Here is a 23620-nt window from a genome sequence, read left to right on the forward strand (position 1 = left end):
TATACTCTGAACTATAGATTAAACTATAGTCTGGACTATAGACTAAACTATAGTCTGGACTATACACTAAACTATAGTCTGCCCTATAGACTAAACTATAATCAGGACTATAGACTAAACTATATTCAGGACTATAGACTAAACTATAGTCAGGACTATAGACTAACCTATAGTCTGAACTATAGACTAAACTATAGTCTGGACTGTAGACTAAACCATAGTTTGACCTATAGACTATATTGTAGTCTGACCTATAGACTATATAATAGTCTGGAGTGTAGACTACTTTAGTCTGCATTATTAGACTATTAATTAATCATATTTTTTCATCGACTGTATAAAAAATATGATTAAGTATTTGTTTAGCAATTGCGTTGAATCGGTCGATCCTGCTTGAGGTAGTTGCTGTTGTCGTTGTGGACGTCATCATCATTCACCGAGAAGAGTGTAAAGAAGATATTTGCTTTTTTTACCAATTTTCACTTCATTGTCGTGTCACACTTATAGTTTAGCACTCGTATTCCAGCTCCCCCTACTACATCAACAAATTGTAGTTGCTGTTAACTACAATTATTGTAGTTATTGTTGTTGTATACATATATATTAGTAATTCATAGGTGATTTTTTAAGGCATTAGCACTCGTTAAGATATAATTACAATATATATTAGTAATTCATAGGTGATTTTTTAAGGCATTAGCACTCGTTAAGATATAATTACAATTACAACCACAACCACAGATTACTATAAGTTTGCAAAAATTTTGTTTAAAGATTCGTACTTTCTATGGGAAATCTCTACCATTTTTCTGAATGTAACGTGTTTTTCGCATGAGGTTAAAGTTTACAAATTTTGTTGACGCTTTTCGCTAGCGGCTGTAATTGTAATCTAGTTTTTTGTTTAATGTCCATAGTTGTTATTTTATGTATGATTTTTTTTTTTTGTTGGCGTTTTTTAAAAGTGTTGAAGTAAAGAGGTATAAACACTCTGACATATGTCAGTCAGTCTCTCATTCCCTTAGTCATTTCGATTTAGTTTAAATGTAAATAGTTGTTGTTGGTTTTCTCTATATTTCCTTCTTTAATATCATTACTATAATATTGTTTTTATTTTATGAACTAATTTAATGCCTAGAGGAATATTTTCTTGCCCTGTTTTTTTTTTTTTTTTTTGTGCAAATGTTAGTTTATATTTTCAAAATTATACCATATTTGTTTTAAAAAAAATTGCTATGGCATTATATGCATTATTTAAAATGACTGACAGTTGACACATCGTGCAATTTGCTGTTATATTTGGTATTTTATTAGTTAAATGTTTGTTTAAGAATAGTTAAAAACCTTTTTTACTCTTTTTTGTTGTTGCTGTTGTTGACCCACCTTTGTTTTTCTCTATAGAGTATAGTTGTTTAAATTTTAATTTAAGTAAATAATTTTGTTAATTTTTATTTAAACTTGTCTGTATATTTTATTTTTAAACTTATCACATATGACAAGCTTATGTTCGTTAGTTTTAAATGTCAATTGAATTGAAGTTTTATTTGAGTTTTTTTTTTTGTCGTTTTCATAAAATAATACTCAAATATAAAATCAATATAATGATGCATATAAAATAATGCATCACATGTAATTCCCAAGTCAATAAAGTAGAGTTTTTAATAAAAAAAAATTTTCAATACATCATAAATTGAGGAGCACAGATGTTGAAAGAGATATATACTAAACTATAGTCTGGACTGTAGACTAAACTCTAGTCTGGACTATACACTAAACTATAGTCTGGACTGTAGACTAAACTCTAGTCTGGTCTATAGACAAAACTATAGTCTGGACTATAGACTAAACTATAGTCTGGACTATAGACTAACTATAGTCTGGACTATAGACTAAACTATAGTCTGGACTATAGACTAAACTATTGTCTGGACTATAGACTAAACTATAGTCTGGATTATAGACTAAACTATATTCTGGACTATAGACTAAACTATAGTTTGGCCTATAGACTAAACTATAGTCTGGACTATAGACTAAACTATAGTCTGGACTATAGACTAAACTATAGTCTGGACAATAGACTAAACTATAGTCTGGACTATAGACTAAACTATTGTCTGGACTATACACTAAACTATAGTCAGGACTATAGACTAAACTATAGTCAGGACTATATACTAAACTCTAGTCTGGACTATAGACTAAAATAAAGTCTGCACTACAGGCTAAACTATAGTCTAGACTATAGACTAAACTATAGTCTGGACTGTTGGCTATACTATGGAATGTACTATAGACTAAACTATAGTCTGACTATAAACTAATCTATAGTATAGACTATAGACTAAAAAAAAGTCTGGACTACAGAATCATGTTTAGTCTGGACTATAGTTTAGTCTATAGTATATTGTCCAGACTAAACAATAGTCTGGGCTATAGACTAAACGATAGTCTGGACTATAGACGTAACTATTGTCTGGACTATATAATAAACTATAGTCTGGACTATAGACTAAACTATAGTATGGACTATAGAATAAACTATAATCTAGACTATAGACTAAAATTTAGTCTGGACTATTGACTAAAGTACAGTCTGGACTATAGACTAAACTGTAGTCTGGACTATAAACTAAACTACAGTCTGGACTATAGACTAAACTATAGTCTGGACTATAGACTTAACTATAAACTATATAGTATATAGATAGTTTAGTCTATAGTCCAGAAATATTTGAAGACTAATCGGGCCAAATGCGTTTAATAATTGACTTTTTGTACAATCCGTCCCACTGTACATGTGTTAGAGTTACTTTTTGTTTTCCTAATTATACCCTACACCACTTTAGTGGGGAGGGTATATTGGGTTTGTGCTGATGTTTGTAACGCACAATAATATTGGTCCTATACCCACCTATAGAATCATTTTCTGAGTCGATTTAGCTATGTCCGTCCATCTGTCCGTCCGTCCATGTAAACCTTGTAATCAAACTACAGGTCTCAGTTTTGAAGATAATTCAATGAAATTTGGCACATGATCTTCTATTGTCCCAGGGACGAAACCTATTAAAATGGTTAAGATCGGTCCATTATTTCACCTAGCCCCCATACAAATGAACTCCTGAATAGGGCTTGTAAACATTTTAATCAAACTACAGGTCGCAATTTTGAAGATAATTCAATGAAATTTGGCACATGATCTTCTATGGTATCGGAGACAAAGCCTATTGAAAATGGTTAACATCGGTCGATTATTTCACCTAGCCCCCATACAACTGTACCACAGAATAGGACTTGTAAACTTTGTTATCAAACTACAGGTCGCAATTTTGAAGATAATTCAATGAAATTTGGCAGATGATTTTCTATGGTACCGGAGACGAAGCCTATTGAAAATGGTCAATATCGGCCCATTATTTCACCTAGCCCCCATACAACTGAACCCGACGAATAGGGATTTTAAGTTCATAATTATGTTTAATATACTCGTATCTCGACAAAAAGCTGCAAAACCAAGTTCTATACTAGCCTTGATGACTCTCATGAATTTTATAATTATAGGGTCTCATTTGACCATAGCCCCTATACAAGTCCCCCTTCAAAATTGGACTTAAATGTCAACAATTTTGTTCAACAATAAATGGCTTAAGTGTAATTCAAGGCAAGGTACAATTCAACATAAATGCTTTATTATGAAAACTAAATCACATTTTATTTTTGTAACAGATGTAGGGTATTATATGGTCGGCCTCGCCCGACTATAATTTCTTACTTGTTTTTATCTAAATATTTAAATTTTTATGAATTTTCTATCTGCATTTAAAAATCTATTGGTCTATTTCATTTTATTTAAAGTTTCAGTTTTATTTTTTTCTAAATAAAATGTCATAGTTAAGTTAATGCATTTGACAGTTGTCATTTACAAAATATGTAAAAAAATATACAAATTTTAAGTTTATTTGTATTTAAAACAAAATTTATGCAGAAATTCATATCTACATAAACAATAAATGAATTAGAATGTAAAATATATTACAAAATCTCAATTTTAATTTTATGACAAAATCACTAAGATGAGGGAGGCTGTCAAACTAAGAATGGCAAAATTTGACATTTGAAAGAATGAACTTTTAACTAAAATGTTATATTTAGTTTAAATAATTATTAAAAAATGGAGAAATATTAAATAAATAATGAAACCGAATAGTTTAACTACATAAATAATCAAACACCAGGTCTTAACCCTTTTTCTTATCTACCATTTCCTTTTAGTATTTGCTGGCACATGAGCATTTTTCAAGCAACATGCCAAAGCACACGCATTTAATAAAAAATAATTACAATTATTTTAATTTAAATTTTACTTGAAAGATTTGAGGTTTGAGTTCATTTCTCTTATAGCTATGTATTGATCAATGTTTCAAGCCGTAAGTATGAGCTCTGCAGCAAAATGGCCAAAACGTATTAGCTCAACTATCTATACATGCAACATACTAAAACAAAGCTCACTTTGCCACACAATCAGTTGGTTACTCTCTTAGTATGTCCGTCCTTGGTTTTATCATCTGCCTAAACATTTATACATCCATCTTTCTCCAACCCGACCAGATAGTAGTAATGTAAACCGTACTACGTACCGTATAACAATGACTTGTGAGTATCATTAGTGAAATTAAAGTGAAATTAAATATAGAAAGAAATAACAATGAAAATAAGCAAATTGGTGGGGGGAAGAAAGTTAATTCGATGATTCAAAATATTTTCAGAAGAAATATCTTTACAGTTTAAAATGAAACTAGAGCAGAGCTAGAACTGAACTGTAACGGAACTAGAACTGAACGTAGAACTGAACTTAGAACTGAACTAGAACTGAACAAGAACTGAACTAGAACTGAACTAGAACTGAACTAGAACTGAACTAGAACTGAACTAGAACTGAACTAAAACAGAACTAGAACTGAACTAGAACTGAACTAGAACTGAACTAGAACTGAACTAGACCTCAACTAAAACTGAACTAGAACTGCACTAGACCTCAACTAGAACTGAACTAGAACTGAACAAGAACTGAACTAGAACTGAACTAGAACTGAACTAGAACTGAACTAGAACTGAACTAGAACTGAACTAGAACTGAACTAGAACTGAACTAGAACTGAACTAGAACTGAACTAGAACTGAACTAGAACTGAACTAGAACTGAACTAGAACTGAACTAGAACTGAACTAGAACTGAACTAGAACTGAACTAGAACTGAACTAGAACTGAACTAGAACTGAACTAGAACTGAACTAGAACTGAACTAGAACTGAACTAGAACTGAACTAGAACTGAACTAGAACTGAACTAGAACTGAACTAGAACTGAACTAGAACTGAACTAGAACTGAACTAGAACTGAACTAGAACTGAACTAGAACTGAACTAGAACTGAACTAGAACTGAACTAGAACTGAACTAGAACTGAACTAGAACTGAACTAGAACTGAACTAGAACTGAACTAGAACTGAACTAGAACTGAACTAGAACTGAACTAGAACTGAACTAGAACTGAACTAGAACTGAACTAGAACTGAACTAGAACTGAACTAGAACTGAACTAGAACTGAACTAGAACTGAACTAGAACTGAACTAGAACTGAACTAGAACTGAACTAGAACTGAACTAGAACTGAACTAGAACTGAACTAGAACTGAACTAGAACTGAACTAGAACTGAACTAGAACTGAACTAGAACTGAACTAGAACTGAACTAGAACTGAACTAGAACTGAATTAGAACTGAACTAGAACTGAACTAGAACTGAACAAGAACTGAACTAGAACTGAACTAGAACTGAACTAGAACTGAACTTGAACTGAACCAGAACAGAACTAGAACTGAACTAGAACTGAACTAGAACAGAACTAGAACAGAACTAGAACAGAACTAGAACAGAACTAGAACAGAACTAGAACAGAACTAGAACTGAACTAGAACTGAACTAGAACTGAACTAGAACTAGAACTGAACTAGAACTGAACTAGAACTGAACTAGAACTGAACTGGAACTGAACTAGAACTGAACTAGAACTGAACTAGAACTGAACTAGAACTGAACTAGAACTGAACTAGAACTGAACTTGAACTGAACTAGAACTGAACTAGAACTGAACTAGAACTGAACTAGAACTGAACTAGAACTGAACTAGAACTGAACTAGAACTGAACTAGAACTGAACTAGAACTGAATTAGAACTGAACTAGAACTGAACTAGAACTGAACAAGAACTGAACTAAAACTGAAGTAGAACTGAACTAGAACTGAACTAGAACTGAACTTGAACTGAACCAGAACTGAACTAGAACAGAACTAGAACTGAACTAGAACAGAACTAGAACAGAACTAGAACAGAACTAGAACAGAACTAGAACAGAACTAGAACAGAACTAGAGCAGAACTAGAACAGAACTAGAACAGAACTAGAACAGAACTAGAACAGAACTAGAACAGAACTAGAACAGAACTAGAACAGAACTAGAACAGAAACTAGAACAGAACTAGAACAGAACTAGAACAGAACTAGAACAGAACTCGAACGAACTAGAACAGAACTAGAACAGAACTAGAAACAGAACTAGAACAGAAACAGAACAGAACTAGAACAGAACTAGAAAGAACTAGAACAGAACTAGAACAGAACTAGAACAGAACTAGAAACAGAACTAGAACAGAACTAGAACAGAACTAGACAGAACTAGAACAGACCTAGAACAGAACTAGAACAGAACTAGAACAGAACTAGTACAGAACTAGAACAGAACTAGAACAGAATCTAGAACAGAACTAGAACAGAACTAGAACAGAACTAGAACAGAACTAGAACAGAACTAGAACATAACTAGAACAGAACTAGAACAGAACTAGAACAACTAGAACAGAACTAGAACAGAATAGACAGAACTAGAACAGAACTAGAACAGAACTAGAACAGAACTAGAACAGAACTAGAACAGAACTAGAACAGAACTAGAACAGAACTAGAACAGAACTAGAACAGAACTAGACTAGAACAGAACTAGAACAGAACTACAACAGAACTACAACAGAACTACAACAGAACTACAACAGAACTAGAACAGAACTAGAACAGAACTAGAACAGAACTAGAACAGAACTAGAACAGAACTAGAACAGAACTAGAACAGAACTAGAACAGAACTAGAGCAGAACTAGAACAGAACTAGAACAGAACTAGAACAGAACTAGAACATAACAAGAACAGAACTAGAACAGAACTAGAACAGAACTAGAACAGAACTAGAACAGAACTAGAACAGAACTAGAACAGAACTAGAACAGAACTAGAACAGAACTAGAACAGAACTAGAACTGAACCTGGAACTTAAAGTTGCTGATATAGTAATTCGCCTTCTGGAAAAAGACTTTTCCCCTCCACCAACTTACATGTCGGTATGTTTATGTGCAAATTTTTAGGACGAGCATGTTTTAAATGAGCAACGCGTGTATGGCAAACCACCATACAATTTTTATTTTCATTTTATTTTTTTGTTTTGCCATTTTATTTATTATAATGGAAATTTGTTTTCCCATTTCGCTTTTTTCACTTTTAATGAATGAAAATAATGGAAAAACAACACAAAACTAAAATAAAAAAAAATAAAGAAACACACAAATTCATCATAAAAAACTATATTAAAAAAATTTTGCAGCTAGAGAAAGATACCAAAGAAGACTTAGGAAGACTTGATGGAAGGGGAGGGTAGGTGAGATGTTCACAAAGGAAAAAAAATGCTGACATTGAATCATTTTGAAGTTAATGTTGCAACTGGCCAATTGCTGTGGTAAATGTTGTTTGTTGCTGCTGCAAACGGCAGTTGATGCATTTGCTGTTGAGCTTTTGAAATAATGTTCTTCTGTCAGAGTTTGCATGTATTAAAATGTGGCTCTGGCTTATGATACAGAGAGAGAGCGAGAAGTGATTCTTTTTTGTTGAGCATGGAAATGTAATCACTTGTAAAACAAACTATTTTTTAAGTTAAAAAGTTCAAATTCTGCTCCATTTCATTAGCAGCTTATCAAAATTTTTGTTAAAACCACCTAAGTTGACCGCGCAGGTCAAGGGACCTTTTAGCTACTTTTTATCAACAAATATCGGTAATTTGGTCAATAAAATTTTTAATTCTGAAAACTTTTTTTTAATCTGTGAATACCCTTAATGTTTTTTTCATGTTTTAACAAAATTGTTCCTCTTATTCGCATTCACTTGTTTTTTAAACATTTTAACAATGCTGAAAGAATTTAGTTTTCTTTAGCTTTAATGTCAAATCAATCACAAAACATTTTCATCACTCAAACTCACATGATTAATGTTTAATGTAGAAAATCCGGGTTTATTAGACGTTCAAGTTTCAAAAATAAGCAAGGAAAATAAAAAACGAAAACAATTGAGAAATTATCAATTAAAACCGGAACTAATTGGGGGAAATTTAACAGAAACAACGGTAAATAAATGGTGTCAAACTAACATCCGGCTAATTAGCAAAAGTTGTTTCTTAACTGGATTACTAAAGCGATTTTGATCTGAACTAGAAGTAGCAATAGAACTGAACTAGAACTGAACTAGAATTGAACTAGAACTGAACTAGAACTGAACTAGAAACTGAACTAGAACTGAACTAGAACTGAACTAGAACTGAACTAGAACTGAACTAGACCTGAACTAGAACTGAACTAGAACTGAACTAGAACTGAACTAGAACAGAACTAGAACTGAACTAGAACTGAACTAGAACTGAACTAGAACTGAACTAGAACGGAACTAGAACTGAACTAGAACTGAACTAGAACTGAACTAGAACTGAACTAGAAACTGAACTAGAACTGAACTAGAACTGAACTAGAACTGAACTAGAACTGAACTGAGAACTGAACTAGAACTGAACTAGAACTGAACTAGAACTGAACTAGAACTGAACTAGAGCTGAACTATAACTGAACTAGAACTGAACTAGAACTGAACTGGAACTGAACTAGAACTGAACTAGAACTGAACTAGAACTGAACTAGAACTGACTACTGAACTAGAACTGAACTAGAACTGAACTAGAACTGACTAGAACTGAACTAGAACTGAACTAGAACTGAACTAGAACTGAACTAGAACTGAACTAGAACTGAACTAGAACTGAACTAGAACTGAACTAGAACTGAACTAGAACTGAACTAGAACTGAACTAGAACTGAACTAGAACTGAACTAGAACTGAACTAGAACTGAACTGAACTAGAACTGAACTTGAACTGAACTAGAACTGAACTAGAACTGAACTAGAACTGAACTAGAACTGAACTAGAACTGAACTAGAACTGAACTAGAACTGAACTAGAACTGAACTAGAACTGAACTAGAACTGAACTAGAACTGAACTAGAACTGAACTAGAACTGAACTAGAACTGAACTAGAACTGAACTAGAACTGAACTAGAACTGAACTAGAACTGAACTAGAACTGAACTAGAACTGAACTAGAACTGACTAACTGAACTAGAACTGAACTAGAACTGAACTAGAACTGAACTAGAACTGACTAGAACTGAACTAGAACTGAACTAGAACTGAACTAGAACTGAACTAGAATGAACTAGAACTGAACTAGAACTGAACTAGAACTGAACTAGAACTGAACTAGAACTGAACTAGAACTGAACTAGAACTGAACTAGAACTGAACTAGAACTGAACTAGAACTGAACTAGAACTGAACTAGAACTGAACTAGAACTGAACTAGAACTGAACTAGAACTGAACTAGAACTGAACTTGAACTGAACTAGAACTGAACTGGAACTGAATTAGATCTAAACTAAAAAGTTGTTTTGAAACCTTAACTTCTGAACCTTCGAAGTTTCAAATACATATTCCTAAAACTTCATAAAAAAAAGTTCGTTGACTTTGAAAGCTTAACTTCTCCTCTATCGATATTTACCGATCGGGGAAGAAACCAATTATTGATTTACAAAAATATATTTTCAATAATATTTTTGTTAATGCATAATAAATACAAAATTTACATATATTTCACAACATTTTCTCGAACAAGACAAAAACAAAAAATTAAAATAAAAAATATTCAAATCAATTTCTTTACGCCTTTAAAAATAAAAAAAATAAAACCTTTTAAAAAACAGTGTTACAAATTGCGCATTTACTCGCTTGAATGCGAAATAAATAAAAATGAAAATAATATTAAATCAAACGTACGAGAATTTTTATTTAATTTTATTTTTTTATAAATATTTTTCTCCATAAATACTCGTATTTATATACAAGCTTCTTTCTACAAAAATATCTATGAATACACATCCAAGCAGCTAAAGTCAAGATAACAAAACGCAAGCTGTATGAAAAATAAAATCCAAAGACTAAATGGAAAATGAGTAGAGAAGTACAGAGACCAAAAATAAAATAAAAATGTACAAAAATATATATTGAAATAACGCGGGCAACTTGGAGCCTCACCTACTAACAATTATGCACAACAATACACATATAGTACTTACGAGACTCTATTTCATATTGAAATAGGAATAAAAATATTTACAGAAAAATAAAAAATAATAAGGGAAATATTGTGGCGTACTTGTCAGATTGGAGTTATACTGTAGGCAGAGACGTAGGGAGTTAATGGTGGGTTATGGGATGGGCGATTGTCTGCATTACAGTGTAGACAAGAAATTAGAAATTGGACAACAACATTAGACAAGAAATACAAAATAACTAGAACAGAACTAGAACAAAACTTAAACAGAACTAGGACAGAATTAGAACAAAACTTAAACAGAACTAGAACCGAACTAGAACAGAACTAGAACAGAACTAGAACAGAACTAGAACAGAACTAGAACAGAACTAGAACAGAACTAGAACAGAACTAGAACAGAACTAGAACAGAACTAGAACAGAACTAGAACAGAACTAGAACAGAACTAGAACAGAACTAGAACAGAACTAGAACAGAACTAGAACAGAACTAGAACAGAACTAGAACAGAACTAGAACAGAACTAGGACAGAACTAGAACAAAACTAGAAAAGAACTAGAACAGGACTAGAACAAAACTAGAAAAGAACTAGAACAGAACTAGAACCGAACTAGAACCGAACTAGAACAGAACTAGAACATAACTAGAACTAGAACAGAACTAGAACAGGACTAAAACAGAACTAGAACAGAACTAAAACAGAACTAAAACAGAACTAGAACTGAACTAGAACTGAACTAGAACTGAACTAGAACTGAACTAGAACTGAACTAGAACTGAACTAGAACTGAACTTGAACTGAACTAGAACTGAACTAGAACTGAACTAGAACTGAACTAGAACTGAACTAGAACTGAACTAGAACTGAACTAGAACTGAACTAGAACTGAACTAGAACTGAACTAGAACTGACCTAGAACTGAACTAGAACTGAACTAGAACTGAACTAGAACTGAACTAGAACTGAACTAGAACTAAACTAGAACTGAACTAGAACTGAACTAGAACTGAACTAGAACTGAACTAGAACTAGAAGACTAGAACAGAACTAGAACAGAACTAGAACAGAACTAGAACAGAACTAGAACAGAACTAGAACTGAACTAGAACTGAACTAGAACTGAACTAGAACTGAACTAGAACTGAACTAGAACTGAACTAGAACTGAACTAGAACTGAACTAGAACTGAACTAGAACTGAACTAGAACTGAACTAGAACTGAACTAGAACTGACTAGAACTGAACTAGAACTGAACTAGAACTGAACTAGAACTGAACTAGAACTGAACTAGAACTGAACTAGAACTGAACTAGAACTGAACTAGAACTGAACTAGAACTGAACTAGAACTGAACTAGAACTGAACTAGAACTGAACTAGAACTGAACTAGAACTGAACTAGAACTGAACTAGAACTGAACTAGAACTGAACTAGAACTGAACTAGAACTGAACTAGAACTGAACTAGAACTGAACTAGAACTGAACTAGAACTGAACTAGAACTGAACTAGAACTGAACTAGAACTAGACTGAACTAGAACTGAACTAGAACTGAACTAGAACTGAACTAGAACTGAACTAGAACTGAACTAGAACTGAACTAGAACTGAACTAGAACTGAACTAGAACTAGAACTGAACTAGAACTGAACTAGAACTGAACTAGAACTGAACGAGAACTGATCTGAACTGAACTGAACTAGAACTGAACTAGAACAGAACTTAACTCCTAACTGAATTTGCGTCGACCAGCTATTTCGATTTTGGTGTTCAGGGAAAGATCGAAGAAGCTGTTCTTTTGTAATTTTGAACTCTTTTGACTGCTAACCAAAACTGTATTTAGGTTTTGTGTCAATTTGTATACCCAAATTTGTTATTTGTTATTTAACTTTCACTTATTAATTTTATTATTATTATATCTCTTAAAACCCCCTTATTTTTTTTTTACATTATTTCATCATTTTTTTGTCAAAAGTTATTGCACTTACATACAAATATGTCATTATTCAAGTAAATAATAAATCTTAACATTCCAATAACAATAACAAATACAACAACAATCACAAAAATAATAATGTTAAAAAATACCTTAAAAAAAGAAGACATTTAAATACCAACTGAGTGTTGAAAACAATCTTATTTTTTATATATTTTTTTGCAATTGAGTCACATATATTTTTGTTTTATTTTCCTACATTTTATTTTTATTCCATCATTGTATTACTTTGTTACTCTCGTTGGTCTTATTTTAATTATACATAAAACAGGGTTGGAAAGTTTAAGGCATTCATACCTTTTTAGTATTATTTTGTGTTTAGTACTTGGGTATTTATGTGGGGTAAAGAGGAAGTTTTGTCTTCCCTGATTTCTGAAGGAATTTACCTGAACTTTTATGACATTTGATATTTTAGTGAATTAAAAAAATTAACAAACACAGTACTTTTTTAATACTCTTTTGATACCAAACTAATAGTTAATGTTCCATCACTGACATAAACATTTACTTGTACATATAAAATACGAGCTAAAACGATATTCATACGAGGAGTATATATACTCGTATCTATAATTTCGTATTTTCTAAAAAGTACTCGTGCTTTCGAAATGGAGTAGGAAATAAAATTGTTAACTAATATTTTACAAATTGTCTTTTCTGCGAAACTATAGACAAAACTATGGGGAAGATTATAGTTGAGACTATAGTGCAGACCACCTAGTTCTATTCTAGTTCTGTTCTAGTTCTGTTCTAGTTCTGTTCTAGTTCTGTTCTAGTTCTGTTCTAGTTCTGTTCTAGTTCTGTTCTAGTTCTGTTCTAGTTCTGTTCTAGTTCTGTTCTAGTTCTGTTCTAGTTCTGTTCTAGTTCTGTTCTAGTTCTGTTCTAGTTCTGTTCTAGTTCTGTTCTAGTTCTGTTCTAGTTCTGTTCTAGTTCTATTCTAGTTCTGTTCTAGTTCTGTTCTAGTTCTAGTTCTGTTCTAGTTCTGTTCTAGTTCTGTTCTAGTTCTGTTCTAGTTCTGTTCTAGTTCTGTTCTAGTTCTGTTCCTAGTTCTGTTCTAGTTCTGTTCTAGTTCTGTTCTAGTTCTATTCTAGTTCTGTTCTAGTTCTGTTCTAGTTCTGTTCTAGTTCTGTTCTAGTTCTGTTCTAGTTCTGTTCTAGTTCTGTTCTAGTTCTGTTCTAGTTCTGTTCTAGTTCTGTTCTAGTTCTGTTCTAGTTCTGTTCTAGTTCTGTTCTAGTTCTGTTCTAGTTCTGTTCTAGTTCTGTTCTAGTTCTGTTCTAGTTCTGTTCTAGTTCTGTTCTAGTTCTGTTCTAGTTCTGTTCTAGTTCTGTTCTAGTTCTGTTCTAGTTCTGTTCTAGTTCTGTTCTAGTTCTGTTCTAGTTCTGTTCTAGTTCTGTTCTAGTTCTGTTCTAGTTCTGTTCTAGTTCTGTTCCTAGTTCTGTTCTAGTTCTGTTCTAGTTCTGTTCTAGTTCTGTTCTAGTTCTGTTCTAGTACTGTTCTAGTTCTGTTCTAGTTCTGTTCTAGTTCTGTTCTAGTTCTGTTCTAGTTCTGTTCTAGTTCTGTTCTAGTTCTGTTCTAGTTCTGTTCTAGTTCTGTTCTAGTTCTGTTCTAGTTCTGTTTTAGTTCTGTTCTAGTTCTGTTCTAGTTCTTTATTCACAATAATCCTGATTAAAGTCATAATTATAGCCTTTTCTACAGGTTTAATAAATACATAAACATTTTCTTGATAAATCTACTTATTTTTGATATTAATTGAAAAAAACCCCAACTATTTAAAATTTCAATTTGCAACTCCTAAAGCATTTTGCCATAAAATACAATTTAAATTTAAACTACATAAATTTTCCATTTTCTTTACAGAAAACTGAAAATTGCAACAGCATGTACACTTGTATGTAGTACAAATAGCTGTAGTTGTTGCTGCTGCCACCAATTCTGTTGCTGTTGCTACTTTACGATGATTTTGTTCTGTTATATAATTGCATCATACATCCATATGTATCTGAAGATACTAAAACATTTTTATATTTTTAAATTTGCACGTAATCTTTAACACCACCTTTTTTTTAAATTATTTATACCGTATAAATACATATAATATAGATTTTTAATGTAGATTTTGTTCATATTCCCCCTCCCTATTTAAGTTGAGAAGATACGAAGCGAAAAAAAATTTTGTATCTGACAAATTTATTTGTTCAGTTTCTGAATGCTTTTGGCTTCGCTTTACTACTAGAGTTGTTTGATTGTAGTATTCTATGTGTGTTCTGGGTTGCATCCATTGTTGACTTAAGTTTAGCTTAGATTTAAAAAGATTTTTTAAATCTATTTTTTCAATTTTTATTTTTTTAATTTGTTTAAGTTTTTTGTTGTTTTTTTTTTAACAAGGTTTAATTTATTTTTATGTAGAAAACTAAACGTGATTTTTAAGATCTTTTAGTTCCGTCAGTAATGATGAAACATAACAACAACAAAAATTATTTAAATAGAGTTTTGCATTACAGCCTTGACTGTAGATTAACTACTAAAACTTAAAAAAATAATTAATGTAGAGAGCTCAATAGCCTCATTTATAGTCTTGACTACAGTCTAAAATATTTGTACTAGAACTAGAACAGAACTAGAACTGAACTAGAACTGAACTAGAACTGAACTAGAACTGAACTAGAACTGAACTAGAACTTAACTAGAACTGAACTAGAACTGAACTAGAACTGAACTAGAACTGAACTAGAACTGAACTAGAACTGAACTAGAACAGAACTAGAACTGAACTAGAACAGAACTAGAACTGAACTAGAACTGAACTAGAACTGAACTAGAAATGAACTAGAACTGAACTAGAACTGAACTAGAACTGAACTAGAACTGAACTAGAACTGAACTAAAACAGAACTAGAACTGAACTAGAACTGAACTAGAACTGAACTAGAACTGAACTAGAACTGAACTAGAACTAAACTAGAACTGAACTAGAACTGAACTAGAACTGAACTAGAACTGAACTAGAACTGAACTAGAACTGAACTAGAACTGAACTAGAACTGAACTAGAACTGAACTAGAACTGAACTAGAACTGAACTAGAACTGAACTAGAACTGAACTAGAACTGAACTAGAACTGAACTAGAACTGAACTAGAACTGAACTAGAACTGAACTAGAACTGAACTAGAACTGAACTAGAACTGAACTAGAACTGAACTAGAACTGAACTAGAACTGAACTAGAACTGAACTAGAACTGAACTAGAACTGAACTAGAACTGAACTAGAACTGAACTAGAACTGAACTAGAACTGAACTAGAACTGAACTAGAACTGAACTAGAACTGAACTAGAACTGAACTAGAACTGAACTAGAACTGAACTAGAACTGAACTAGAACTGAACTAGAACTGAACTAGAACTAGAACTAGAACTAGAACTAGAACTGAACTAGAACTGAACTAGAACTAGAACTAGAACTGAACTAGAACTGAACTAGAACTGAACTAGAACTGAACTAGAACTGAACTAGAACTGAACTAGAACTGAACTAGAACTGAACTAGAACTGAACTAGAACTGAACTAGAACTGAACTAGAACTGAACTAGAACTGAACTAGAACTGAACTAGAACTGAACTAGAACTGAACTAGAACTGAACTAGAACTGAACTAGAACTGAACTAGAACTGAACTAGAACTGATCTAGAACTGATCTAGAACTGAACTAGAACTGAACTAGAACTGAACTAGAACTGAACTAGAACTGAACTAGAACTGATCTAGAACTGAACTAGAACTGAACTAGAACTGAACTAGAACTGAACTAGAACTGATCTAGAACTGAACTAGAACTGATCTAGAACTGAACTAGAACTAGTACTTAATCATAACTGTATTAGAACTTTGGAAATTATTCGTAATTTGAAATCAAAAATCGCGCTTACCACATGTACACTGCTCTGTAAGTTCGAGGACAACATTGTCGTTGACGTTTCTGTGGGTTTCTTTTCCGTCTTCTTGGCTGTGCGTTTATTTTTGCTCTCCAGAAAACGTTTTTGCAAAGCGCTGGTCTCGTGATTCTGCTGCTCGCACACAGTGCTGAAAGTTTGTTCATAGCGTGGCACACAATCGGTTTGTCGACGTCGATAGTTTTCCATGCGTCGTCGCAGACGTTCAAACATTTGTTGACGTTTGGGTGGCACCATATCGTTGCCGAGCAGGCCTCCCGAACCAATACCGCCATTGGGAGAGGGTACAGCATTGAGGCCGCCTTGCTGTTGTTGGGCTGCAGCGGCTGCTTGTGATAGGCCCGTGTTGTTTGGATTTGTTTGGCCAGAGCTGCCATTTCCGTTGCCGCCAGGGCCCAGGCCGCCGCTAATTCCGCCTCCCGCGTTTGGGTTTCCTGCACCAGCATTTGTGTTGAAGGGTGATCTTTGTGGTTGTTGCTGTTGTTGTTGTTGGTGCTGCTGTTGCACTTGTATCTGTTGTTGCTGTTGCACATTATGTACGTGTTGTTGTTGTGATGCTTGTAACTGTTGTTGCTGTTGCAAGTGTAAATTTAGATTCTGCTGTTGTTGCAATTGTTGTTGATGATGTTGTAAGTGCTGTTGTTGTTGCAATTGTATATTCAATTGATGTTGACGTTGTTGTTGTTGTTGATGCTGCTGCTGTTGTTGTTGCTGGGCGGCTGCCTGATTGGCGCTCTGGTACACTGGAAGACCTCCTGCATCCATAAATACAAATTTTCCTCGTACGTTTGTTGTGGCACACAAACAGTGATGTGATGTGTTTTCTTTTTCGCTCAACTTAAGTTTAAAATTAACTTTTGCTGGGAATTTTAATGAGGCTTAAACTAAAAAACGATTTTTTTTGTAATTTTGTTACAAATTAAGGAACAAGTGAAAAAGGTTTTTCTTTAAACAACTTTCTAATATTATTTTCTTTTGCAAATAAGATGTATTTTTAAATAAATATTTTGCTTTAAGCCACTTGTTTAGCTATTTAAATGTCTGTCTCTTAGATTTCCTTGGAGTTTCTTTAGTTTTGCTTAAATATAACTTTTGTATATTTTTTGTAGTTTTCGTTTCTAGGCCGTCATTTATTTTTATAGACTTTGTCTGTTGCTTTTTCGTTGCCTTCTTCTTTCTTTTTGCTGACTTTTTCCTTTAAGCTTCCTAGCTTTTTAATTCATCAACTGTGCTCTTCTTTTTAAGAGGGCGTCTTTGGATTTTTAATACTTCATCTTATTGTTACTGTTGTTGTTGTTACGATTGCTGCTGTGTATGTTGTTGCTTTTGTAATTTATTAGAGTTCTTAAATTTTAAGTAAATTGTAGACGCCATGTTGGATAATCTGAAAATAGTTTGAAAACAGAGATTTTATTAGTCGAAATTGTTTCAATTATATATTAAAGCATACATTTAGGGTCTAAACTGATTTTAATAGTATAGAATATTTGTAGGAGATGTAAATCATTAAAAATATTGTCTATAGTCCAGTCTATAGTCTAGTCTATAATATAGTATAGTCTAGTCTATAGTCTATAGTCAATAGTCTATACTCTATAGTATACAGTCTATAGTCTAGTCTACAGTCTATAGGCTATAGTCCATAGTCTATAGTCTAGTCTATAGTTTAGTCTATAGTCTAGTCTATAGTCTGGTCTACAGTCTAGTCTATAGTCTAGTCTACAGTCTAGTCTACAGTCTAGTCTATAGTCTAGTCTATAGTCTAGTCTATAATCTAGTATATAGTCTGGTCTATAGTCCTAGTCTATAGTCTAGTCTATAGTCTAGTCTATATTCTAGTCTATAGTCTAGTCTTTAGTCTAGTCTATAGTCTAGTCTACAGTCTAGTCTATAGTCTAGTCTATAATCTAGTCTATAGTCCAGTCTATAGTCTAGTCTATAGTCTAGTCTATAGTCTAGTCTATAGTCTAGTCTATAGTCTAGTCTATAGTCTAGTCTAGTCTTCTAGTATATAGTCTAGTCTATAGTCTAGTCTATAGTCTAGTCTATAGTCTAGTCTATAGTCTAGTCTATAGTCTAGTCTATAGTCTAGTCTATAGTCTAGTCTATAGTCTAGTCTATAGTCTAGTCTATAGTCTAGTCTATAGTCTAGTCTATAGTCTAGTCTATTGTCTAGTCTATAGTCTAGTCTATAGTCTAGTCTATAGTCTATAGTCTAGTCTATAGTCTAGTCTATAGTCTATAGTCTAATCTATAGTCTAGTCTATAGTCTAGTCTATAGTCTAGTCTATAGTCTAGTCTATAGTCTATAGTCTAATCTATAGTCTAGTCTATAGTCTAGTCTATAGTCTAGTCTACAGTCTAGTCTATAGTCTAGTCTACAGTCTAGTCTATAGTCTAGTCTATAGTCTAGTCTATAGTCTAGTCTATAGTCTAGTCTATAGTCTAGTCTATAGTCTAGTCTATAGTCTAGTCTATAGTCTGATCTAGTAGTCTAGTCTAGTCTATAGTCTAGTCTATAGTCTAGTCTATAGTCTAGTCTATAGTCTAGTCTATAGTCTAGTCTATAGTCTAGTCTATAGTCTAGTCTATAGTCTAGTCTATAGTCTAGTCTATAGTCTAGTCTATAGTCTAGTCTATAGTCTAGTCTATAGTCTAGTCTATAGTCTAGTCTATAGTCTAGTCTATAGTCTAGTCTATAGTCTAGTCTATAGTCTAGTCTATAGTCTAGTCTATAGTCTAGTCTATAGTCTAGTCTATAGTCTAGTCTATAGTCTAGTCTATAGTCTAGTCTATAGTCTAGTCTATAGTCTAGTCTATAGTCTAGTCTACAGTCTAGTCTATAGTCTAGTCTATAGTCTAGTCTATAGTCTAGTCTATAGTCTAGTCTATAGTCTAGTCTATAGTCTAGTCTATAGTCTAGTCTAGTATAGTCTAGTCTATAGTCTAGTCTAGTCTATAGTCTAGTCTATAGTCTAGTCTAGTCTATGTCTAGTCTAGTCTATAGTCTAGTCTATAGTCTAGTCTATAGTCTAGTCTATAGTCTAGTCTATAGTCTAGTCTATAGTCTAGTCTATAGTCTAGTCTATAGTCTAGTCTAGTCTAGTCTAGTCTATAGTCTAGTCTATAGTCTAGTCTTAGTCTAGTCTATAGTCTAGTCTATAGTCTAGTCTATAGTCTAGTCTATAGTCTAGTCTATAGTCTAGTCTATAGTCTAGTCTATAGTCTAGTCTATAGTCTAGTCTATAGTCTAGTCTATAGTCTAGTCTATAGTCTAGTCTATAGTCTAGTCTATAGTCTAGTCTATAGTCTAGTCTATAGTCTAGTCTATAGTCTAGTCTATAGTCTAGTCTATAGTCTAGTCTATAGTCTAGTCTATAGTCTAGTCTATAGTCTAGTCTATAGTCTAGTCTATAGTCTAGTCTATAGTCTAGTCTATAGTCTAGTCTATAGTCTAGTCTATAGTCTAGTCTATAGTCTAGTCTATAGTCTAGTCTATAGTCTAGTCTATAGTCTAGTCTATAGTCTAGTCTATAGTAGTCTAGTCTATAGTCTAGTCTATAGTCTAGTCTATAGTCTAGTCTATAGTCTAGTCTATAGTCTAGTCTATAGTCTAGTCTATAGTCTAGTCTATAGTCTAGTCTATAGTCTAGTCTATAGTCTAGTCTATAGTCTAGTCTAGTCTAGTCTATAGTCTAGTCTATAGTCTAGTCTAGTCTAGTCTATAGTCTAGTCTATAGTCTAGTCTAGTCTATAGTTTAGTTTATAGTCTAGTCTATAGTCTAGTCTATAGTCTAGTCTATAGTCTAGTCTATAGTCTAGTCTATAGTCTAGTCTATAGTGTAGTATATAGTCTAGTCAATAATACTAATACTAAGGCTACTTATATAAAAATAGCGAATAATTTTGCAGTCAAAACTGCAACTTAATTATAAAAAAGTATAAAAAATAACGGATGTAACGTACTCGTGCAACATACACCACAGCGTAAGTAACGTAAAGGAGGGATGGTTACTTATCGACTTATTTTGCAAAATACGTGACATGTAACACGAGTAAGTTAAATTTAAAATAATAAACAATAATAAAATAAAAATAACAACACTGATTTTAACATAAACAAAAAAATAATAATAATAGAAAATAAAAATTAAAAATACTCATACATATGTACATTTATAATTTTGAAATAAAAATTAACAAAATAAACCTTTAACAAAAATTATTTAACAAAACAAACACCATAATTTCAAGATCTTTTTTTAAAAAAGCAACAAAAACGGCCATCAAAAAAATATTGTACCAACAATTGTAAACACCAATAACAACAACAAAATATATTATTTGAAAATGTACACAACAACAAATAATTAAAAAGTAAAAACAATTGCACTAAGGTTTGTTTTTTCAAGACGACAACAAAATCTTAATGTTTTTGTTATTGTTGTTGTCGTAGAAAAAAACATCGAGATAAAAACATTGAAAATTTTTTCAAAAATTAAAAATAAGTAACAAACTGACTGAGTGACTGACAAAAACTGTAGAATCGTATAAAACTGGATTAGTTCGCTTTAATGACAGTGTATGACTGTCTGACTGGACGGCATGGATGAATGGTTATGGCTGTTGTTTTTGTTTTTATTTTTTGTTTTGTTTCTTTTTTTTGTTGTCTGTCTGCTTGACTGACTGACTTCTTGTCTGTTTGTAGTATGACTATGATGCCACCAGGCTGTATAGTGGCGCGCTTGTGTTTCATATGGTTGCTTTTTAGTTCATTATACAACTCTAATACCACTCTGACTTTGTACACAAACAACAACAACTGCAAATATACAACAACATACCTACAACAAAAAAACTCCCTAGTAGCAAAAGAGTGCATGAGTATAAGGAAGGGGCAATAACAACAACAAGAGCAACATCATGCAGCAGTGATGCCAAACTGACTGTTTTTAGAAAATAGACTAAACTATAGACTAGACTATAGACTAGACTATAGACTAGACTATAGACTGGACTATAGACTAGACTATAGACTAGGCTATACACTAGACTTTAGACTAGGCTATAGACTAGACTGTAGACTAGACTATAGACTAGACTATAGACTAGGCTATACACTAGACTTTAGACTAGGCTATAGACTAGACTGTAGACTAGGCTATAGACTAGACTATAGACTAGACTATAGACTAGACTATAGACTAGACTATAGACTAGACTATAGACTAGACTATAGACTAGACTATAGACTAGACTATAGACTAGACTATAGACTAGACTATAGACTAGACTATAGACTAGACTATAGACTAGACTATAGACTAGACTATAGACTAGACTATAGACTAGACTATAGACTAGACTATAGACTAGACTATAGACTAGACTATAGACTAGACTATAGACTAGACTATAGACTAGACTATAGACTAGACTATAGACTAGACTATAGACTAGACTATAGACTAGACTATAGACTAGACTATAGACTAGACTATAGACTAGACTATAGACTAGACTATAGACTAGACTATAGACTAGACTATAGACTAGACTATAGACTAGACTATAGACTAGACTATAGACTAGACTATAGACTAGACTATAGACTAGACTAGACTAGGCTATAGACTAGGCTATACTAGCTATAGACTACTATAGACTAGGCTATAGACTAGATTATAGACTAGACTATAGACTAGACTATAGACTAGACCATAGACTAGACTATAGACTAGACTAACTAGATTATAGACTAGATTATAAACTAGACTATAGAACAGACTCTAGACTAGCCTCTAGACTAGACTATAGACTATACTATAAACTAGACTATAGACTAGACTATAGACTAGACTATAGACTAGACTATAGACTATACTATAGACTAGACTATATACTAGACTATAGACTATACTATAAACTATACTATAGACTATACTATAGACTATATTATATACTATACTATAGACTAGACTCTAGACTAGACTCTAGACTAGACTATAGACTAGACTCTAGACTAGACTATAGACTAGACTCTAGACTAGACTATAGACTAGACTCTAGACTAGACTCTAGACTAGACTCTAGACTAGACTATAGACTAGACTCTAGACTAGACTCTAGACTAGACTATAGACTAGACTCTAGACTAGACTCTAGACTAGACTAGACTAGACTCTAGACTAGACTAGACCCTAGACTAGACTCTAGACTAGACTCTAGACTAGACTAGACCCTAGACTAGACTCTAGACTAGACTCTAGACTAGACTCTAGACTAGACTCTAGACTAGACTCTAGACTAGACTCTAGACTAGACTATAGTCAAAACTATAGACAAGACTATAGACAAGACTATAGACTGGACTATAGACTGGACTATAGACTGGACTATAGACTAGACAATAGACTAGACTATAGACAAGACTATAGACTAGATTATAGACTAGACTATAGACTAGACTATAGACTAGACTATAGACTAGACAATAGACTACACTATAGATAGGCTAGACTATAGTATATACTATAGGTTATACCATAGACTATATACTAGACTAGAATATAGACTAGATTAATGACTGTTTAATAAAAATGTTCTAGCGTCTGAAAAAACGTCAAATATAAGATAAATTGTAAAGATTGACAGATCTGAAAAAACGTCAAATATAAGATAAATTGTAAAGATTGACAACACTGTTAAGAAACCAATTTTCTATCATACCTCCTAATAACCCAACACACACACTCAAAAGAATTATAATATACTATATTTTACGTAATTTAATTGTTACTCTTTTTTACCACCAATCTAAATGTTCGCTTGGTTATTCCACACACACTTACACCATTATTCTAACAACAACAATAACATCATGTGCAACAAAAACAAAAATTTAAACACACGAACGAACGTATACAACATAAGTGAAAATTTAACGACTTCAAAACTCCATAACACTACAAATATTTCGATTTAACTGTAAACTACGACAATTTACGAAGGAAGGAAAATATCAGTGATATAGTCAAGTCATCGCAAACAATTAGTTGAAATAGTTCAACTAACTTGCAGTAACTAGAGAAAACAATATCGGGATTATCCAGCCTTTTGATAAGCTAAG

At 32.8% G+C, this 23620-nt stretch overlaps 1 protein-coding gene across 1 annotated transcript in view; it reads right to left on the reverse strand.

The window, feature by feature from the left end:
- Positions 1-16467: 16467 nt before the first annotated feature.
- Positions 16468-23620, reverse strand: part of LOC119611285 (neurogenic protein mastermind-like) — a gene marked incomplete at its 3' end in the record, with an annotated part of 58902 nt that continues 51749 nt past the window's right edge. Inside the window, exon 2 of the mRNA XM_037966820.1 lies at positions 16468-17875. Within this exon, the coding sequence (XP_037822748.1) occupies positions 16468-17256 (789 nt within the window). The remainder of the gene's footprint in view (positions 17876-23620) is intronic.

Source organism: Lucilia sericata, unplaced genomic scaffold, assembly GCF_015586225.1.
Source record: "Lucilia sericata isolate MDLA Ls3-8-SP2 unplaced genomic scaffold, ASM1558622v1 Contig001410F_arrow, whole genome shotgun sequence".
Classification (NCBI taxonomy): Eukaryota; Metazoa; Arthropoda; class Insecta; order Diptera; family Calliphoridae; genus Lucilia; species Lucilia sericata.